Genomic DNA, 24,329 nt, shown 5'->3' on the forward strand with positions numbered 1-24,329 from the left:
AAATTGTTTTTATTTTTCCAGTGATTGTCTTTAAGAGGCGAAATTGAAGGAGGTTGGAAAGAAAGATATTTCTTACTAAACAAGTGTAAATAATTGACAAAATATTTAACTTAAATTACGAATACGACCTTAAAGTCCAGAAAATATTTTATTCAAGATTGAAGATGTTGTTTTACAATCTCTTCCGTCTTAAGTAATAAAATTTCGCTTTTGTGGGAAAACAATTGCTTTTATTAATTATATGCAAACCAATAATCTAGAAACTTTATGACAAACCTAACTAAACATAGCATTTTTCTGTTTATTTAAAAGTACTGTTACATTATAAAGTTTTGCCTTGTTATGATACCATAAATTATCTTTAGGCATAACAAGTTGTAATCATGTGAATACGAATTTCAATCTCCGAATTTATATAAATATTTATTCTGTTCGATTAAATGTTGTGTTATAGCCAGATATATCTTTAAACTCTTCGTTCTTTAAGGCTTTGTTAGCTTAATTAAGCCTATTGTTGCTGGGTTAGCTTTGAGCTCTCTCGTAATGAAAACTTCAGAAACTCTTAGTTATGACCATGTATAACGGAATATGTAACTAATTAAATCAATGGGAAGTAATAAAAATTTTATTGTAGATTGCGGAAACATAAATCTGATATAAGGAAGTACGATACATAAAAATAGATCATCGTAACAGCAGAAATATTAAAATTAATAACAGTTAAAAAATGCAAGCGAAAGCTACAATAAAAAAAATCTCATGAACTTTTCTGAAGTTTGAAGTGTTATGGTTTTATTTATATACCAAATATTTACACAGATACACACACGTTTAACTCAAATATCAATTTACTCACTTCTCTCGCGTCGGCTGACTCATCATAATAAATGTCAGTGATTGGAACACTTCATTTATATATTTCTCAGAAACTTGGGCCTCATAAACTGAAGTTAGTAGCTTAAATTACAAACATTTTCTGTTTAAAATTATTTAAAATAATATACGTTACTAAAAGAGATTTCTTTATGGGATTAATTGAGCTTTAGAGTTTTACGTAATAGCTCAACATTAAAAAGTGTTTTTCACAATTTTCGCACTAAGCTACGAAAGGTGTTATCGGTTTATATCTGCCACTAATACCTTTAACTGTGTGACTAGAAGTAATGAAGCTACTTAAAAACATCCACCGTCATCTCACTGGCTATTTTTGATTGACTAATTGTCAATATTATACTTCACCGATAGCTCTAAAGGACGAATCGTTATTTCTATAGATTGTTTGTCTGTTTTTGAATTTCGCACAAAGCTACTAGAGGGCTATAACGTCCCCAAGGCTGAAAGGGCGAGCATGTTTGGCGCGACGGGGATGCGAACCCGCGACCCTAAGATTACGAGTCGCACGCCTTAACACGCTTTGCCATGCCGGGCCCAACGAACGTTGAACATACCCATTATGAACAACTAAAATTGTCTCATATAGTGATGATAGAAGAGATTCTCAAGGAAACTGAACCTAACTAAATTGATATGTAATCTTAAACAATTGTGTTCAGGTATGTTAAATGTAATCTGTTATTACTTAGTTGGAAAGATGTTTAATCAGGACAGATTATTAAGGATGAAAAATTGTATATATAGATAACCTCGCACGTAACCTTTTAAATTATTTAACGCCAAGGAAGGCGTATTTATTCTAATTGCTGGACCAACCATCTCGACGTCTACCTCCATGATTATATCGCCAAACTATATAAAAATTGATGTCTCTGAAAAACGAAATGTGGTTATCCCTAACATCAAAGTCATTCCCGGCCTCAAGGTTGCTCTAAAAGGTTCCAGGTTTTTCCAGCTTTCCAGTTGCTCGAATTATTTTAACCAAGTTCCTGAAACTACAAACAGAAAATGAATTACTTGTACTACACTAATTCCACGTAAGGTTTAATTGCTACTCTCCTTTCATAATAACATCACCTGGTAGAAACATGATGTAGAGGGTGGCCTGTAAGTCCCTACCTATCCATATGTTAATATCTTATATTCAATTACGCATGTATTATAAATTTGTTTCATTTTTTTCAGAGAAATATGGCCGATGTAAGCCCATATACACTTGAAGAGCGTATTGTGACAAGTACGTGGGTACATGAGCACAAGAATACTGGTGACACCCTGGATACAATAAGATAAATGGATGGGTAGGGACTTATGGGCCACCCTGTGTAATGCAAAAGTCGTTAAAGTTAAGTAAATAATGTTGATAGGGTTAGAAATATTATGGATGGACTATAAGTTAATAAAAGAATAAACTTTTATGTAATCGATTTTATTGTTTTTCATTTGTTATAAACCTTCATATCTTTATGTTTAAAAAGTGTATATTTTTTGTGTAAAATTAGACTCGGTGTCACATATTCCTTGCTTTACTTGGAAATTTCCCTGAGGTGGTTGACTTGTGTACCCACAAGCGACTGCATACACTGGGTTTTCAAATAAACTATTGCAATTGGTGTATTGTCGTCCCGAGAGACGCTATTTCGAAATATAGCAGGCTGTAACCCAGGTAACAGCAGTATTATTATACATAATAAGAAAACGTAGGGACTTCGAGCTTTGTGACGTCAACATTATTGCTAAAGTTTAATACAACAATTAAACTACATATACAACAGAGGTACGTAACGAAACTTATCATAACTTAATTAGTGATTTAATAATTATTTAAATATTATAACGTGTTAAAAGTTAGTTATTTTAAATAAACTTAATAATAACCCTGAAATTGAACAGTTTTGTATATCCAACAATATTAATTATTATTCAAATTGTATTTTTCAAAGCTACCAGCAGATGCCACTGATAGGATAAGAGCCGGTCGAACTAAACGCCAACAAAACATAATTAAAGTGCTTTGCATCATCTATGTGATAGTTCATAAATTACTTTCTTATTATCAAAACCAGTTTATCTGTGATCACGAAATAAATTATCCGTTTGATAATGAAATTTTGCTTAGGATATCTTGTTTAAGGGAACATTTTTATTTTTTTTTATGTTTTTGAAGCCACACCATCGAATGGCTCAGTTGTAGGCGGCTTATGGCAATATTAAGATCGGGTTTTGAAGACCGTGTTGAGCAAAAACCAGTTACCCCATTGTGTAACTCTACGCTTACGAAAAACAACAAAAACTGCATACACTTGAAACAGTTACGGGCCTAATGAATTAGGTACCTAAAATGTTACTTATTCATATTTCAAGAACTTCAAAATAATACACTTATTTTTCTTTTGTTTTTGAAGTTGTATATGTTATATAAGAATTCATAGTTTTGTTATTTATTACCGGAAGTGCATATTCATTAATACTTAAAGAACCTGCTTATCAACAATAAACTGATGTAATTTAAAACGAAAACCATGGCAAAATACTTAATTTTTGCATAATATAAAGTAAGTGTTTTCCGACAAGTGTCACGAACTCAATGTTGTAATATTACATTCTCAGTAAAAATCAATGACATTTGCTGTTTTTTTAAAGTACTGTATGCTCATAGTGCAATGTCAGTGATTTAATTAAAATAGTTTCCATCACAGTAAGTCAGTAAACAAAGCCGAGCCAGTCATTCAAATAATGGTGTCAATTATTCTCCCACCGATCAGCGTTAGTATCAAGCACGAATCAATTAAGAGCCTCTATACAATGAATGACGTAAATAATTAATAACTGATTCATCTTTTCTCTTTTTTATAATCGGAAACTACAGCTTAAAAGTAAACACAACAAGGATTCGCCGGTGAGAGTTTATTATCATGCAAGCTTATATTATGTTATTAGTTTTGCACAACTTAAATATATTTTTCAAAAACACCCAAATTTGATAGAACGTTGTTTACAATCTCATTAATCAGATGTCTCCCAGAGGCACAGTGGTATGTGTACGGACTTATATTGCCAGAAACTGGTTTTCGATAAACTAACATTAAATAATTATGAAAGCGTATAGAAAAGTTCGCGCACGCGAGGAAAAAAAGAAAAAAAAAAAAGAGAGAGACAGGTGTTTTGGTGGAAAGTATCACATTAATTAATGCAACAAACTATATATGTGATATGCAGTGAATAAAGGTACAGTTGCAGCATGGCCAAAATTTAAAAGTTCAAGTTTTACAAAAACAGAAAAATAAAGAAAACACAGTCGAAATAAATGAAGAACGGTTAAAAGAAAGGTTGAGCATATTTTCGCTATCCAGCTTTATAAAACTGTTATGTTTTTAGAACATTTTTTTTCCGAATTCAGGAAAATTGTTACAGCATTCTGAAAAAAAGTAATTTACCTGCAGGAAACGTCATTTGAACTTTTTTTTGGGGGAAAAACTTGTTGCTTAAATTGTTGTTGTTGTTTGTAATTATGCACAGAGCTATACAATTGGCTATCTGTTTTCTGCCCACCAGGAGTACTGAAATCCGGTTTCTAGCGTTGTAAGTCCGTAGACATACCGCTGTGCCACTGGGTGGCTATTTAAACTAAGTAACTGTACAGAAATAGAGGAGCATATTGCGCAAAGCTACACAAAAGTTATCTGTGCATAACCATGTCTAATTTTGAAGTAATGGACTAGATCTCCCCGATGATCCAATGGATAGTTCGAGGGCTTATAATACTAAAATTTGAGATTTGATATCCTTGGTGAATATAGCAAGGATATCCTACTTTGTACCTGTGTACTTAACCATGAACAAACAAACAAAACTAGATGGAAGCCAGCTAACAAAAATATAAGTGTACTCTTGTAAGACATTCGTACAGAACACCCACGATCCTAAAATGCGAAGCGCATTTCTGTGGCAAAGGATAGCGAAACAGAAATCTGCTGATCTACCATTTAGCTTGCTAACCACAAGGACAACATGACCCTAAATCATAACTCAATGTGGAGATGCTCAGAGCTGTCAGAGCTAATAATGGGAATATTTATGTAAACACACACGTAATACACATACATAAATCATAATTAAAGAATGTGGCAACTGGGCAGTTAATTTTATAATGATAGAAAAACATTATTAAGAAAATACAAAAGAAAAGTGAATAAGTTATGCAGTGCATTATTATTTTGTTGCGAACCATTTGTCTTACACAAGAAGTTTTGCTTAGTTTTCATGTTTCGAGTGTTTCATCGTTTTCTTTAACGACAAAGTATATTTTCACCATATTTTTCTATACTTTGGATTACTGTATTATTGATAGGTAAGTTCTGCTTGATAAATTGTATTTATGAGGGCACAATGAATAAAATTCTGTATGTAGTTGTCATCAGTCAGGTTGCCAACAAAGTAGTGCAGATCAATATCACTTTTGACTGATATGCAGTCTTAAACTTTTACTGTGGTTTACCGCTGATACTGTACATTGATCGCTCTATTTTTCCGCTTCAAACTTGAAATAATCTGTAAATTTTATGGCTTCAGTTTTGCTCATTCTACTTTTGGTGGTCCGATAACAATTTCAGCTAATTTCCATTAGCTATACGCTTAATAAGACCACAACATGCTAATGTGCATTTTACTATTTCTGAAGTAACGTTCATAATGCATTGCGGTAATATCGTTCACACAATCTGCACTACACCATTATCTACTTTGTAAAAAACATAAATTTAAAACGCATTCACTATAAAGGGTTTTGGTTTTCTACCTCGACCTCTGTTATTAACAGAACCTTCTTCAGAGTCTTGCATACAGCTCCAAGAGAGAGATGAGGAACTTTATCTCAATTTTCCGTATACAGTATTATAAACTAGTCAAAACTTTGATTTATACTTGCTTGTTATATAGTAGAAATCAAACAGTTAACACTGGGAATAGAATAACTACGTATACTTTTACACTCTTCTGATACTTTCAAGTTAGGTTGATGGCTACCAGTATTAGAGTAAGGTATCAGTACATGACTTAATCTGGTGCAGTTTATTTTCACATTATTAATGGATGGTTGACATTCCAGTAATATTTGCTATGTATATACAATTTCTCCTCAACATTTTCATAATTATTTACAGTACTGTATATTAACATTCTCAATTGTCTCACCAAAGTCGTAACCTCACAAACATCAAATACATACATAGTGCTACTTATTACTTATTTGTGCAAAAGACCTGTGCAGAATTACTTAACAGATTGAAAAAGAGGTATAAAACCTCACAAACATTTAGACTCTTGAGTATTAAAAGTTTTTACTTATCATCCTACAAAAAACATCTACAGCGAAGGTACTTAGTTGCATGTGACCAACCTATTATTAATTTGTCACAATTGGGTGTGATGATACGCGATATTATACATTCTTGTCTTTCTTACTTTTTTAAGTCTCACCTTTAGTACTAAATCATAACCAGTTTTACGAGTTGCTCCTTTAACGAGTCTTCTGGAATATTAGTTTTCTAAAACTATTATTCTGTATGACAATCTTTTCTCAGTTTTTTCCCTCGCTTTAGGTAAGTACAAAATTATTTATTGAAAAACTTTAGACGTGCTTATCTAAAAGCCCAAGGTATATAACTAAGAGCTACATGTTTCAGTAGTGACTGTTGCCTTACTAATGTTATCTGGATTTTCAGCGTCTCATTGTAGACCTGTACAAAATTTTAAATGGTAGGTGTACTCCATCTTCCTGAATGATCTAGTCTACGGTTTTATTACCTCTGTAGGATGTTGTGTGAGGTCTATGATAATAAACTTTTTCTCATATTTCTAATCATATTACTTCTCAGTAATGAAAAGAGATTCTAGCTATGTAAAGTATGTTTCTAACTGTCTGTTTATTCTGCAATTTCTGCGTCAAGAATAAATTTGGCTATTATATGCTGTTTGCCAATTTCTTGGGCCTTGGCGTTCTCAGTATTGAGGAAAAAATCCAGTATGTTACTGTTTATTTTACTTTAAGCCATCTGTTGGAGTTTTTCTTCAGAAACACAGAACAGTGTCATGCTGTCCACAAACTCCCTTTAGAGGTATTCCGAAACAGGCTGACCCTCTTGTTCATTTCAAATAAAAATAAAACTTGGATTCGAACATGGGACCCTTAGACTGCGAGTCAAGCTCTCTATCCACCTGACTTCAAGTACATTAGAAATTGTGTGTGTGTGTATGTTTTCTTCTAGTAAAGCCACATTGGGTTATCTGCTCAGTCCACCGAGGGGCATTAGAAAAGGGTTATTCTCTCAATATATACATATGTGTATGTGTTATGATACGTCTCTAATACTCATTGTAAAACGTCGAAGATCTTTATTAATATATGACAGACGTTAAATAATTGATAAAGTCTCTGTTTTGTTTTGACGTTGACAAACTGTTTGATAAGTATACACATGTGCCACACAAGGTCTGCAGTCACTAAAACTATTATTAATTCTATTACTGCATTTGTAAAATGTTCAGTAATTTTTATTAACTTTTGACACAAGCTCAATAACATTCGTATATTGTCACTTTACACAGTTACTGCTATACTTTTCTCCGGTTAGAAAACTGAAGTATTTGGTCGGTTTAACATAACACAAACTCCCAATATTTGCAAATAAGTTTTTATTTTTTCTTCTACACAAAAGTACAACACTATCGTGTTTGAGCGAATTGTGTAATAAATGCCCAGTTGTACAAACATAACGAATCATTACAGAGTAACACAGTTTTATTCGAAATAGTAAGACTATAACGTTTAATGTTAACGCCGAAAAGATAAAAAAGTTTGAAGTTAAGCACAAAGCTGCACAATGGGCTATCGCAATCACGGGTATCGAAACCCTGTTTTTAGCTGGATGAGTTCACAAACATACCGTTATACCACCGAGAAGCATAAAAAAGAGAAACAAATCTTTTGTAACATTAAAAAATAATAACAAGTTCAAATTTTTACTATTAATTACATTTGAAATTCATTTCAATTATTAATTAAACACAAACATGTCTATAGTAAAGACATGGAAAAAGTACTGTTAAAAATAAATGTCTATGCTTGCTTTACAAAATACACGCTACAAAGTAGTGATATGTTATAATTTCCACAAAACATTGTTATATTTTATAAAGTCTTACAAATTCACATTTTTCGACGAGTTACATTTCAGTGGAATTTATGCACATACATCAATACATATATATAGATAGATAGATTAACACATTTAGAACACAAACACAAAGTTTCAACAACAGTAAGAAAAAAAAGACATCATAAGTTTTGTCTAATTTTCAACAAGAATTCAAAGATTAGAATCATTAATAAAAATGAACAGTATACTTTTATGCAACTATTTTTATCAGTACAACTTTCTAGGGTGTGTTTATAAAGAAGTCCAGAAAGACACCAGATTTTATTTCCCATAGGATGTACACAATTATCAGGTTACGATAAAATAAGGAAGAAGCACTTCTGAAATTGTATGTATTAAGTGCTTCATCGTACCAGTTCTGTTAAATACAGATGTCATATTATAAATTCATATGCGTATAGCTATTTAAAAAAAAATTGTCTGGAAGCATTAACTATGTATATTTTTGGTAGAATAAAAACAAAATAAAATGGAGCATTATATCATCCACTTGTAATAGTTTTATCCTGTGGGTACGATATTCTTCTCGCATTTTATTAAGAACTTGCTAAAAGACATTGTTCAAATTTAATGTCATTACAAGTTACCATTTTGTAATTTATTTGTACGCCAGCTTTCGTGGGAACATATAAGACGTGGTGCCAGTAGTAGCGGACGGATATTTACTTCCAAGATTATTGGTGTGTCGATAATTAACTTGTCTTCACAGTGTGACAAAAATCTCGTTTCTTCTTGAATACCTTTGTTAAAGCAAATGATGCCAAGAAAATGAATATAGTTTATTTAAACATTTATATGGTTACTTAGAATAGTGCATCCCATTGGATCAGCGATGAGTTTGAGGCCTTATAACTCTAAAATATTGGGTTCCATTCCTCTGCTGGGCGCAGCTCAGCTTGTCCATTCTGCATCTTTGTGCTTAAGTAAACAAACAAATTATACAAAAGTAAGCCAAAGACCTGCTTTAAACTTTGTATTATTTGTCTGTTTGTTGACAAGCACATAAATAAAATGCTGCATAATGGACTGTTTCTGCTGTTTCCACTATAGAGATTTAGCCTTATATTTTAGTGTTATAAGTCACAAATCTTGCTACTGAGCCACTATAAAATACAGTTGTTATGCATAGAAATATAAAAATAAATTGATGGCACTTAAATAAAATACTTAAACAATTGGTTATTTTGGTCGTCCCAGAAAATATTAAAAAATTTAAATATATATTTACCTGGGTAGAAAACCACTTTATGGAAAGTGCAACAGGAATTTGATAGTGAAGGAATATTGTATTAAAGCTTAGCAGGCTGCCATGTCTATCATTTTTAAACATGTAAGAGACATTTACAGTTTCTTAACATCGAGAACAAATATTTATTTTTGTAGCATATAATAATCGAAACTGAAAAACATAGTCTGTTCTCAGCAGCGTTAGAGAAAAATCTTTTTGCTAGCAGTGTTGTAGTCGAAGTCTCGATGTCCGAGATCAAGACCGAGACATGAAGGTTCGAAACTGAGACCCTCAGGCGTCGAAACCAAGATAGAAAAACTTTAATATGTTATAACACAGTGAAAAACAAAGGAAGAATAATAAAAATCACATGCATGAAATAAACTTTATTAACATTTTAACCGCAAATCCTTTATATGCTAACCCCACAATCTTTGTTTTAATGTCTCCTCCTATGAAAAAAAAAATAATAATGAAAAATAAAAAGTGAGGAAATAACATAAAGAAAAACTGTTTTTAAGAGTTTATGGTGTCAGTAAACTGTTTATGATATTTGAAGCCGAATAAGATCATTGTTGCTCTACTGGGCATGTAGAATATCAGGGTTAGTCACTAACGTTTAACGCAAATACATACATCAGATGAAGTTCATACAAACTTGTGGTAAGTCTATATATAGTATAGTAGCAATTATGTTTGAATAGCGCATGTTATAACTGCGGATTGACATACAAGTAATATGGCAGTTTATGACGAAAACAAAAATGATAGGAAGGCGCTATAAATATTGCAATGGTGTAGTACAAACTGCCAAGGGATTTTACCATTAAAGCATCTTTAACACTATAACGCACCTCGTATGAACTGCTGCGTAATCGATATTTAGCGATTAATTATCCAGGAAAACATTATATTTAGCCCGTTTCGTTTTCGAGACCTGTAAATCATCGAGACTCAAAAGACCAAGTCATTATGAAGGGTGGTATTGAGACCTACAATGCTCCTTACTAGAAAGACATATAGGACATTTGAAAAATGAGGTGTTGGAAATTATTAGCAATCTGTTCTTTAGGGATTTTTTATCTTATCAATTCCCTTCGACACTCATGTACAGTACTAACTGATTTTGCTGAAAAATTATCATAAACAACATTTAAGCCAAGACTTTTAGATGTTTCAACCCAATACATCTCACGAATTTTGGGTTGGAACAAAAAGACTTAACAAGATCAACATTAAAGAAACAAAATGTACTTGAAAATTTATCATTATCTCTTTGATTGGAAACCATTACGAGGTTAGAGGAAAAGTTAATTATTTATATCATTATTATATTTTTATGTTATTGAACAATCAATATTAGATCATCTCATGATTATTCATATATAGACGCAATGCAGAGGAAATATGTTTTTCTCATTTCTTTACAGTATCAGTTTGATGTAGATGATAAATCTGAAACATGCTTAATATCTATCAATGTGAAAGTTCCAAAAGAAAAACGAAATATTTATAACCTAAAACAGTTAATTTTAAGAAACTACTCCTTTTTAAGATATAAAATAGAAACATTTAAACCAAATACTTCTATTATATATATATATATAGTAAATAACACTGACAACGTTTCTACAGACTTGTTGAACTGCGTGTTAAACTTTCCTGTTTAACATCTCACAAGCATTTAGCATTGACAAAACAGTCAGGGACACTCAGATTGCCGTATCTACAAGTGGTAGAACATCAGTTGTGATGATCACACACGGCAGACTACTTGGAAATCAAACAGCAGAGGATTTCACAATGACAACATTATAAGGAGCATATATGAAAGACTGTTCAGACACGTTTAAAAAATAAGATATGGAAGTCTACGGACATAAACACTTCAATTTAAATATTATTGACAACAGTTTGAAATATTTCAAGGACTACGTGTTCAAGTTTACCAACTAAATATGGAAGTCTACCAACGTAAATATTCCCATTAAAACATTACTGATAATAATTTGAGACATTTGAAGGACTATATGAACACGTTTACTGACAAAATATGGAAGTATATCAACGTAAATATTCTCATTGAAACATTACTAATAATAATATGTGACATTTGAAGGACTATATGAACACGTTTACTGACAAAACATGAAAGTATACCAACGTAAATATTCCCATTTAAGTATTATTGACATGAATACACATTTTAACAATGACAACTGGAAATTTACCAATATTAGATCTATTTCTTTCAAACATTATTGAGAACTCTGTGAGACATCTGTAGAACTATATCCTCAAGTTTGTCATTAAATTCTTAAAGTATGCTAAAGTAGAAGAAACTCGTACAGAGACATTACTGACGGCACTATAAAACACCTGAAGGACTATATACACAAGTGTCTCTGCAAAACGAGGAGGTCTAAACATTTATAAGATTCTCTTCACCTATCACTCACAATGTTGTTAGCTGCACACTTGAAGCACTTTATGATGTAAAAGTTAAGTAATAAAATATTTAAGTGTTAGGCCATTGAATATCAAAGTTGTATAACATTAACAACAATGTGTCATAAATTATAGGTGGTTTGTAGAAGTAACTGTGCTGGGTTAACAATATAGATACTTTAATTTATGTTACAGACAGATTTTTGACTTACATAAAGAACTGCACGTTCGAGTTTACCATCGTAATGTGAAAATTCTAATTCGTATATTATCGACAACATACAACTAGCAATATTACGACACACATAAATGACTGTGTGTACAAAACATGCAGCTCAGTCAGTTTATGAATATAATTCCATTTCATATATCACTGACAATATTATGATATAATTAAAGGACTGTATTTACATATTTACTAAAAAACGTTTAAATTTAACTATCAAATTTCACAATAATGTTGCACTAACAATATTGGTATATGTGAAAAACTATCTGGACAGAGATACCAGATAAGTGTAAAATGTTATCACTGTAGAAACTCCCACTCATATTATTTATATTTTACTGAGAACATTATGATACAGTCCATAGGCTGTTAATCGTGAAGTTTAATAATATAGTAACTGCAGTTCATATATATTACTAGAACATTACTGAGAACAACTTGAGACATTTGAAAAACTATATCCAGAACTTTACCAACGAAATATGGTGATATTTAAAAACGTAGTAACTCTAGTTCGTATATCAAGGACAACATTATGATACAGTCATGGCCTGTTAATCGTGTAGACTTTAACACGATAATTACTCCAATTCATAGATTATTGACAATATTATGAGAATCATGCTTGAAGGTCGAACTATATGTACAAGGTAACCTGTAAACAACATATCTGATATTATAGAATCTCACAATGATATAACAACTGTTACACTGTTGTGAAATTCTCGAAAGACAGCAAGCATTCGTTAGTCTTTGTAATACACGAAACTCAGCCTCTCGGTGGCACAGCGATATGTCAAGAAAAGGGGTTTCGATATCCGTAGTGGGCAGAGCACAGATAGCTCGTTGTGTAACTTTGTGCTTAATTACAAACAAACAGAAATAATAATGCACCTGAAAGGAGATTTTAAAGTACCAAAAGAAATTTAACTATAAACCGAAAACTATGACCTTGGATGATTATCTTTGGCAGATTGAAAAGCGTTTTAGTCAAATAACAAAAATCACATAGTACGAGTTAATAACTATATGATTCTGTAATTAGTTAATCCAAGAGCACAAATATATTCGACTGGTTAGTCTGTGTTTAACATCTAATGCATAACTGACGCATATATCCAAAATAACTTACCTGGTAAATATTTTGAAATAAAAGATCGTTTGTACAATAAGATTACTATACACCTTTCAAATCACAACTTACGTTTGATGTATCCATTCGGGATTATGAAATTATAACACTGGAAAGAAGAAGGGGACTAATGGGGATGGTGGTGTCGGATAACTTCCCTAGCAGTGAGTGTAAAAGCTAATGTAATAAGTGTAATTTAGAGGTTTAAGTGCAATATCAGTGTTTAATATATTTGAAAGTTAAAAAGGGGGAAGTGTGTTAATACACTTTTTTTGGGCGCAATGTTTCTGCAATTCAAATGATTGTATATAATTTTACTTTATTTGTTTCTGTTGGAAAATAATTTTCAAGCTGTTATATTATAATAATGATTTCAGAAAAAAAGATATTCATAGTTTAAGTTTCTGGAGGAAGCACAGAATTTTATATGTTCTCTAACTAAAATACACAAACAAGAAAATTTTAAATTGGCTATCCATAACTTACCTAACGACGAGTGAATGGTTACAATAAGACGATAATAAAATCTCCTTTGATTCCGAAAAAATAATTTTACCCGTCCTTTATAAAAACATTTTTCAGTTCTAACTTCATTTACTTAGAAATGTTTATATTTCAAAAATAGGATACTCTTCGTTTTAGTTACCAAGTGAAAATATCTAAAGCAAATTTATCTAGTTTATTGCTGTTTTCAGCTCGACTTCTTCTTAATAACGAATGAATTGTAGTACTAAATATACTAATGATAATGACTAGAGTGAGGTTGTGAAATCTGATTAGTAGATAAAACAGTTTTACTCGTCCAGACAATTATTCAAGCCAATAATATTTTATCAATTAATATTATTTAAAAAATAAACAGCTCACTCATTCCCCGCTAGTATAACAGTACGTTTAGGAGCTTGCAACTCTAATATCAGGGGCTCGATTCCCCTCGGTGGGCTCAGCGGAAAGCCCGGTGTAGCTTTGATATAAAAAAACACATACAGCTCAGTTAAGTTGTATAACTAAATAAATATTTCACAATAAATTAGAATTTCGATAATAAAAATGGGTTTTTGAAACTAAATCATAAATTTGATTAGGCTAATTATTACTCAAATTGTACTGTTAAATGATATTTATGATAGCTTTTAAGATATTTTATGAGAATTGATTTACAATAATTAAAAAGTAAACTAAAGTTTCGAATCTGTTTAAATGTAAAATAATTTTAGTTTGAAAGTTTAAACAAAGTTTTGCTATTTACTGATATTTACCAACTGTACTGGATTTATTGTTATACATTTATTTTAATACCTACGTTAGTTTGAATTTGATGCATGTGACGTAAACTGTTGGATGTGTATTACACAATTCCCACCTATTCTCTAAATTTGTAGAAGATTCTCGAGAGCAAGAATCAATAATATATGGTTTATGGAAACACTAGTGTGTCTTCAAACATTGTTGAACATTCGAGATTCTTGCGTTGAAAGAGAAAATAATGTTGTTTAGTCGCTACAGTCAGTATACTATAAGTCTCAGAAGCTGTAATTTGATTAACGCTTATTAATCGAAAAACTACAGAATTTGACGAGGAACGTTTAAAGATCTCGAACATTACAGTCCATTTAGCTTCAGTAAATTAACTTCGGATGTTAGTAATTTAACGAGGACGTTAAATATCTTCGTCAGTAAAACGTCAACTTCTAAGTGGTGTGAGGCCAACCAAGAAAAGACAGCTGGCTGGCTTAAGCAAGGTGTAGCAACATCAACTCAGAATTAATTTTTTCGTCGTGAATCTGAACCATTGAAAAAATATTCAGTTCTAGACCAGATAGAAGCCTTGATATAGTTTGTAAGGTTGTAAAACTCTTGTATATAAACCGATATTTGTAATAACTATTTGCAATAACAGTTATTATAAATTGTGTTGCATATTAAAATATATTTGTGTTAAAAAAGAAAAATGTGTGTATCAGTCTTTTTGGCAAATATCATAACTCTGATACACAATAACATTTACTTAACTTCTAAGTTCAAATTCAAATTTCCGGCTATTTGAAATAATGACACGTAAAGTACGTAACATAAAAAATTGCAGATCTATCCGAAATGAATTTAATACGTAATACGATTTCAGAAAAAACAGTGAAATAGCACGAAGTATAAAAAGTTTATGCTATATTAGAGTCAGTTAATATTCAATGATACTATATACACATTGTAGCCAGTAATTTAGAATTTACTTCAACATATAAAAAACTTAAATTATCCGAATTTGAACATTGAGTATTAGAAATTTCACTTCATTTTTTATAAACATTTTAGGGAACAATCATTGAGTTTTTTTCGTTACGTTACGATAAAAGCAGCTTAGATTTATATTTTAAAATGCCATTAAAATTATTGATAAAATAATTTTCTATGAATTACCAGACTTTGTTTCTTGCGGAAACGAAATGCTCGGCTTTATAGATATTTTTTTCAAAGCAGAATTTGGTCGAATTTATTTTCAAGAAATCTAAAAATATCTCATTTTAGCAGTTGGTTTCATTCCAAAGCGCAATAATTAAAGTTCATTGAAAAATCACTAACCCAATGAATAATATGATTTTTGATTATTTCTACAAAATTAAAAAATCACTCTCTGCGAAGAACTAGTCAAATGTTATCATGCTCAGTAACTCTCATTCTCCCTGTTTCATTGTGAAATAACGAAAAAAATTGAAAGTTTTTATATCTACAGTTAACTTTGAATTTCTATCTTTGAACAACTGCTAACCTTTAAAATTTCGTTTACATAAAGTGTAGAATTATCTTATGTAATTTATCGCAGGTTTGAGTAAGCTTGTTTTGAATCAGTTCTCCAAATAGTGTTAGCTTTTATCAAAGTACACGGTTAGAATACAATAAAGTAAATTATAAATTTTTCATATTGTACTTGATGCTTGTTAACAAGTTCAAAGTACGCAAAGGGCTATCTGTGCTCTGTCCATCACAGACATCTACCACGCTGTGCCACTGGGGAGGGGGAGTCCTTCATATTGATCTAAAGTTGCAGTGCGTGCTATTAGAAAATAATTAACAATGCGGATAGAAAACAGGCATTAAAAACTTTCATTATTGCACATTTGAAAACAGAAATAATAGAATTCACTTTCGACTACTGTTAGATGAAGTTAACTATTCATTAATTTATATATATTAGAGAATTAATCAAGTGATTTAAGTTATGTTATTAATCAAATTTAAAATTCCCTGAAAAATGGATTTAAACCACCTGATTAATCGAATGTAAGATGACCTAAAAACTAGATTAAACCACACAGTTATTCACAGGGCAGTGATCCGTTTTAACTGATCAACCATATAAAAACCGATTCTAAACATACCACTAGCCATCTACAAATGTTCCTTCTCCAATAATAATCACTCTCCAATTTCCCCATAACAGATGGTTAAATTCCTTTAAGCTACTAAGCAGAAAATATTTAGCAACATGTAAACTCAAAATCACTAACTAACTGATAAATTGAAAACAAAGTTTTACCACAAAACTAATTATCTACAAATATATGAAAGTCTTAGAAGCAGCCATGTTTAAGTCATCTAGTACAACCTTATTAACAGCGTTTGGATAAAATAGTGTAGCTTAATTAGATAAACGATGCTCGTAAAGCCACTTACAAGCTTACATATATTAAGCGACTAATCATTTGTAAACTGATAGATCCTCTTCACGTTTCACTTTTTCTGGTTCTCGTGGGTTACGAATGAGTCATATAAAGTATCTCGTTTTCAGTGGTTCATTATTTTCTGAAAGTCCTATGTTTATGTTATTAATAATCAAGGATCACCTGTAATGAGGGTTCATAAAGTACAGCTGATCACTTGTGGTATCTTCTTTAGTGATTTCCTTTTTGTTTATTCCCTTTGATGTTCCTTTAACTATTTACGTATTTCTAACCTTTACTTAAAATCGTTTTTATGTTTCATATTTTGTAAAAAAAAAAAATGGTTTTAGAGTTCCTTTTAAACCTCCGTTTCCAATATACTTGTTTCTTTCGCATAACCCTATTATTTCGTTATTTACACCAGAACCACTCTCAAACACTTTTCAAAACCAACATAAACAGTTCCGTATTTTAAAAGTACAAAACCCATGTAAATAGTTCAGTATTTTCATAGTAGGCTAATATAGGCAGTCAAGAGATCAGTAAACATTAATCAAATAATTATCACCATTTATAGTCCCACTTTCATTTCCGATACACTACTGATAAACAAAGATCTTTCTCTTTATCTCTTGACCTGTCACATACAGTATAATGCTTTAGAATTAATGGGAACTCATCTTACTTACCTATTGTTCACTTGCTCATTATTATCTTTGGAGCCTCAAGGTACATATGTGTTTCATTTTGTCAGTTAGTAAATATTTCATTTAGAATGACAAAATATTTATACATTAGTCAGATATTCATACCTTCATATGAGATTATATTTGTTATTAAATGAACATGAGATAAGAATACCTATAATCCCATACCCTAAAATAAGATTATAGGTATTCTTATTTCATGTTCAATTTATCATAACTTTTCGTAGAAGCACAGTATAATTGTTTCTTGTTCAATAATATGTTCCCGTGGAATATCAAGGTATCTATTTCCTGTTCAGGTAACCACAGGGCATATGATTCATGTTCAATTAATCACAACATTTCGTGGGATCGCAAACATACTTATGCACTTTTCAGTAAACCAAAACATTACTCAAGATCACACCAAAACGTATTTTTTGTTCAGGTAATAACAGTTACTAATGATGTCTATAATATTTACACTCTGTTCGTTTAATCACATACCCTTGTGGAATCATAAGCATACTTATTTCCGCTTCATTTGTAAATTAATTTTTGTCGAATCACAGAATAATTATTTTATGTTCAATCAAATAAAATAAGTTATTTTGTAGAATCCTAAAATGCTTATTCCCTGTTCAATGAATCACGACTTCCAGTGGGGATGCAGGTATAGTTATTTCCTACTTATGTAACCAAAACCTTCTTTGAACATTTTCAATAGAATAATTTCGTCATTGAAGTAAACAAATTTTCCTGTGAAATCACACGTTAATCATTTCCTGTTTAGTTGAATAGAATTTTTTGTAGAAGAACAGGATAAATACTTCATGTTCAGTCTAACACAATTTTCGATGTAGTCATCAATTTCATGGTAGTTCTTTCCTCTTCAGTTATATCAAACTTTTTGTGGAATCACGATATAATTATTTCCTCTTCAACTTAACACAGTTTTCTATTTAAACACGCTGTAATTGTTTTCTGAACAATTAAAAGACGTCCTGTAGTAATCACAGGAAACATATTTCACTTTTATATAAGTAAAAAAAAATCAAGCCGTTTTTACATATATATTTTTTCTCTACAAGTGGGTTTTCTCTACATCACTGAATATTTCACTTTTAATTGAAAACACCTTCCTGTGATTAAAAAAACTTTTTCTGGAATCACAAAATATTCATTTCCCGTCGTTAAAATAATCTTTCTTTGGAATAATTACTTCTAGTTTAATTCAAAATAATTTTCTATGGATTGTTTGTTTGTTTTGAATTTCGCACAAAGCTACTCGACGGCTATCTGTGCTAGCCGTCCCTAATTTTGCAGTGTAAGACTAGAGGGAAGGCAGCTAGTCATCACCACCCACCGCCAACTCTTGGGCTACTCTTTTACCAACGAATAGTGGGATTGGCCGTCACATTATAACGCCCCCACGGCTGAAAGGGCGAGCATGTTTGGCGCGATGGGAATGCGAACCCGCTACGCTCAGATTACACGCTTGGCCATGCCGGGCCCTAATTTTCTATGGAATCATCGAGAAAGCTTTAACACTTATCACTATTTAAAAAATATCATTTACTTTTATAAGTTCACTGGTAAACCAAATGACAATATCGCCAATTCCCGTTGAGTTACGAGTACATTATTATATGAATAAGTTTGAGCTAAATTAATTGACTGATGAAATGCTTATGAGGCCAAAGGTTAGTCATGAGACATGGGGCTGATTGACTGACTTGAAACCAATAAAATTGTTATTTACTTATTTCAAAACTAGTTAATTGATGGTGAGTTAGGTCGATTGATGATATGTTATCAAAATTATAAGATTGTTTTTCTCATTCAGCTGAGAAGACATGGATTAGATCGACTGTAGTGACATTTATGAGAGCAAAGGATAACATGTTCTAGGTATGTTGATACGAAATAGGTAAAGTCAGAGGTTTACGGTCTCTAATTCACATGATCGGTTTTGGGTCAGTTCAACCGATGGACTTCCTGTGGCCGATTGAACGTATGAAGTAAAAATATACGTTGAACCATGACGTTTTGTTCCGTTTCGGCGCAAAACACTTCTGAGCTTTATTCGTTGGTGTTTGGTTCTCTTTCTAAGTAAACATTTGCAGCAGCAGGAACAATGGTGCTCCAAGGAATGAAGCATCCTAAGACGGAATTTGGTGGACATAAAGCAATAGACAATAGGGTTTAGGCAGCTATGAACAAAGGGGAGGAGGTAGAAAACAACACGTACGATGTAGATAGGGACGTTGTATTCAATAAGACAACATTTCAAGATAATCTCCATAAGAAGGCGTGGACCCCAACAGACAAGGAAGAGAATGACAACCAATATTAACATCTTGATGACCTAGAGATGAAAGAAAGAATATAAGTAGCCAACCATCTAATGGGTCGATTTTAAAAATAAAATGAAAAGAATACTTCCAACACTAAACACTGTTTTAAGTGAAACAATTAAATACAATTAATGTTATAAAAATAGCCAACACTACACTTGATGATATCAAACTAGTTTGAGACATCATAGATTAGCCATAATTTATTTATAATTACAAATAATCAAATAAAGCCATTGATACTGTTTTTTTTATGAATACTTGAATATAAATGGTGTGAAATAGCAGTGTTATGGCATTTAAGATTCAAGATGGTAATAAGGCCATAAGAAAGGTGAATTACACTATGTAACACAAATTTTATTCCTGGATAATATGTGTTATTTCTTAATTGCTTATGTTGTAAAAATAGAAAATGGCCATTATTCCCTTCAAACTTTGCTTTTGTGATCTGGATAATGAAATTTAGAAATTAACTTATTTTCTATGTGAAAACGGGTAAATTTGCACATTTTCAATTACATAAGGCCTGAATAAAACAACATATGAATAAAGATTTACATGTATTTATACTAAAGTTATACAAAAATGTTTATATGTGAGTCTCGGCATTCGAATTTGTTAGACCAAGATCTCTGATCAAGTAATTGAGGTCTCTTTGGTTGAGGATAGTATGGGTTTCTCTCACCAGCTACACCTCTGAAATTGTAATCTGGATCTTTAACGTCTACCTCCTCTTCTGGTTTGTTGCTCTCTTCTGAGGATGGCTGCTTTCTCTCTGGTAGAGTGGGCACAGGGAACTCAGGACAGTGTAGCACTGGGGCAATGGATGATGGAAGGTTCGTATACATGATAGTAGATGCATTCTTGCCAGCCCGACGTTTGGAAGGGTTCACCTTGCAGAAGTAGCAATTGCTTGAGTGGTCAGTGAGTTCACGCCAAATTCTTGGAATAGCGAACTTCATGACTCTCTTTTCCCCTCTGTACCAATCAGCAAAGGGGCAAAATAAAATTATTATGAAGAATAAATTTATTTCGTTCACAACTAATGTTTAAGAGGTTCATGCAAAATATTTTATATGTGATATTCTTTCTATATTATTGGAAATTAAAATATATTTAATTTTTAAAAGGTCTAAAATCTGTATAATATAAAACCTTAACTAATCAATCAAGCAAAAATTGTCTGTGTTACCTTCTAGAGGTTTTTGCAGTACTCGCAGGTAAAATGAGGTGCCCATGGTTTGTCTTGATCCCTGACAGGCATGCCGAAATATGCCTTGTAGGCTTCACACATTTTAGCAGATGCTGTCACAGAGTACTTTTTCGCTCTTGTCTTGATAAATTGGCCACATACATAGTAGAATGCGTCTGGAGAATGTTTACAGCTTTTTGAATCCATCTCTGATAACATCAGACAGGTCTGTGTGTTCACTTCGACAGCTAGAACTAAACTGAAGTGGTGAGTGGTGAACACCTCTATATATATTGCTATGGAAAGTTCTAGATTCTTAAAGGTTCTTGAAAATTCTCATGAGTTCTACAACATTCTAGAAAGTTATTAAAAATTTTGTAAGTTCGAGAAAATTCTCTATCAGCTACTTAGAACTGAATCTACATGGACGTTCTGGAAAATGGGTAAATTTGGAAATTTCATTACCCAGGTTACAAAAGCAAAAGTTGAAGAGAAAAATAGGTATTTTCCATTTACTTTACACATAAGCAACTGGGAAATAACGCTTTCTGCCCAAGAACAAGAAGTAGTAAAAGTAAAAGAAGAAGTAGTTACATAGTGTTATTAATGGTGTTTGTATTGTAAAAGGTCTTTGAGAAACAAGTTAAATGTAGACAATGAAAAGATTTAGCAGTAATGTACACATTATAAACAGATGAAAACAGAAGCATCAAGGGGCCTTAATTGTAATATATTGGTATATTGGATGATAAAGAATGTCAAATCAGTGTCATGGTCTTCTGTGGCAGTATGTTTTGCTTCTAGGTCACAAAATGACTCTTCTTTATTGACGTTTACCTGCTGTCTTGCACGCTTGGCGTCGCGACCATCGTGACTCACGTGACTTCGAAGAATCATCCTACGTGGCTGTGTAGCAGTGGAACTTGTTTCTTGTTTGACTCGTGAATCCATTCTGTCAGACTGACTATCACTAAAAACGATCATTTATTAAGTTTAAATAATACTTTTAGACAGGAAAGTAATGAAATACCTGAAAGTTGGAAGTGAACATTGGAAGCAGATTTTTAATACAGAACAACAATGTTACTTTTAGAGTAAAAAAAAACACAGATCCACCTATCAAACTCGAGAGAAGTTTGATTTACCAAACGTTTTTACTCTAGGTGTTTTTGTTATTATAAATTTAAAATAAGTATGAAAAAAATGTTAAAAGTCCAACCATATTTGATTAGATTTTTTTTGCGTAACACAATCTCTGTCATTATTTTACAAAGTTTTAAAACTTTCAGCTAATGGTTTGTTTGTTTGTTTTTAATTTCGCGCAAAGCTACACGAGAGCTATCTGCGCTAGCCATCCATTCCTACTTTAGCAGTGTAATACGAGAAGAAAGGCAGCTAGTCATCACTACTCACCGCCAACCCTTGAGCTACCTTTTTACCAACGAATAGTGGGATTAACCGCACTTTATAATGCCCCACGGCTGAAAAGGCGAGTATGTTTTGTGTAATGGGGATTCGAACCTTCGACCCTCAAATTACGAGTCGATGCCTTACCACCTGGCTATACCGAGCCATCAGCGAAGGGTGTTGCAACTTGTTAACAATAGTAATTAAATAGCTGTCAGAAACTTTGATATTTGAGAAACTATTTAGATACATTCGTATGTCCTCTTCAGTCTCGCGTTGTGATCTGTTCCTTGAATAAGAAACTTGAATAAGGCACAAATATTATGAAAACTTGTTAATCAAATTACTTAAATTTGACATAATATTTTGTTCTGTTTAATATTACGGAAAGAGTGATGAATTGGAGAAAGGAATGAAGATATCTAACATATATTTCATACTTCCTAACACACAATAGTACGAACATTTATGCTGTGTAAAGATAAAAAATACTTTGCTGAAACTTAATTAAATGTTTCGTGCTATGTGTGGCAATGTAAAGCGCGCTTCCTACTTTGAATAAATTAGCTATTAAGTAGCAATAAAATCTAGTTTAAGCTTACACTGGATTAAAAACTATTATATAATACTGCTGAATACGTTTGAGTTTACATTTGAGCTTTAATAAAATTTTCTGTCTACGCATTAAATGTCACTTTATATTGTGACAACAAGAAAATATCAAAACTGTTCGAATACTTTTTGTAGATTATTATGTGAATTTTATAATGATTCTAACTTATAACTCTTTTATATTTTATTTAAAAAAGAAAAGAAAATGCGCTGAAAACCGTCACTCATGCACTTACTTCTAGCTTCCAAAGTTAAATTTTTATTATTTCTTCAGAAATAGATGAGCTTATCAGGTATATCGACGTTATATTTCGAAATTGGATTTTGTGAGAAACGTCACAGGCACATATATTCTATAAATAAGCCATAAAATGCAAGTAAAAAATAAACACTTTAACAATTAATATATATGGGGCTATAAAATAGATTAGGGTATTTGGAACAAATTCTAGGGTGAAACGTATGATATATATAGGAATTGTTAGTATTATTTTTTACATATTTAAACGGTCACAAAAAGTTACATTTAACTTATTTCTGGAGATTGCACTAGAGGTACTACTATAACAAGTGTTGTTAAATCATTTTTATAACCGCATCTATGCTGACAAAAGTATTGGACATTAAACTGTCTAATATTATCTCACGAATTGCTTGAACATTTTTCGTAAGTCCAAAATGACATCCTTCAGTTAGATAGTGTTTGCTGAGTTATGGTTATGTTTATAAACCTATATTTTAGGACCTATAAAGTTTGTACTTTTTTACTCCTATCTTGGAATCGTGAGCTAATCTCATTTAGCATTTTCTGTAAATTTAGTCTGAAGAAGTGATTTTATATATATTAAGCTTCATATATCTGCATATAGAAAAATATTTCCATTCTCATTTGCCCAAATTAACCTCATTTAAAAAACAAAAAATCTCCTTCTAGCAGATTTTATAAGCCTAATATGCAACTCAATTATACATAAATGTTAATTTCAATCATTTTAATGAGATTCAAGTTTCACACAGTGAAGTAATTCCATTACACTCATTTAAAATGTTAATTTAGATTACGAATCAGAGGAAGTAAACTTTTTAGCAAACATTATTGTAAGCGAAAAAAGTCGCTAATTGGAAAGAAGTTCCGAAAATTCCTTTTCACTTATTGGCTTTTTTAATAACAATGATTGTTAGAAAGTTTAAAAATTATTTTCTTCATTTTCCCCATTTTTCTTAACATACATTTACAAGCGTTTTGATATCTATCTATTTACACA

General features: G+C 31.7%; 1 protein-coding gene across 1 annotated transcript in view; it reads right to left on the reverse strand.

The window, feature by feature from the left end:
• Positions 1 to 19,381: 19,381 nt before the first annotated feature.
• Positions 19,382 to 24,329, reverse strand: part of LOC143236341 (allatostatin-A receptor-like) — a 31,419-nt gene continuing 26,471 nt past the window's right edge. The window contains exons 4-5 of the mRNA XM_076474615.1: positions 21,883 to 22,009; positions 19,382 to 19,861 (exon numbers count right to left, since the gene is read on the reverse strand). Coding sequence (XP_076330730.1) covers positions 19,430 to 19,861; positions 21,883 to 22,009 — 559 coding nt within the window. The 3' untranslated portion in view covers positions 19,382 to 19,429. The remainder of the gene's footprint in view (positions 19,862 to 21,882; positions 22,010 to 24,329) is intronic.

This window comes from Tachypleus tridentatus, chromosome 2, assembly GCF_004210375.1.
Source record: "Tachypleus tridentatus isolate NWPU-2018 chromosome 2, ASM421037v1, whole genome shotgun sequence".
Lineage (NCBI taxonomy): Eukaryota > Metazoa > Arthropoda > Merostomata > Xiphosura > Limulidae > Tachypleus > Tachypleus tridentatus.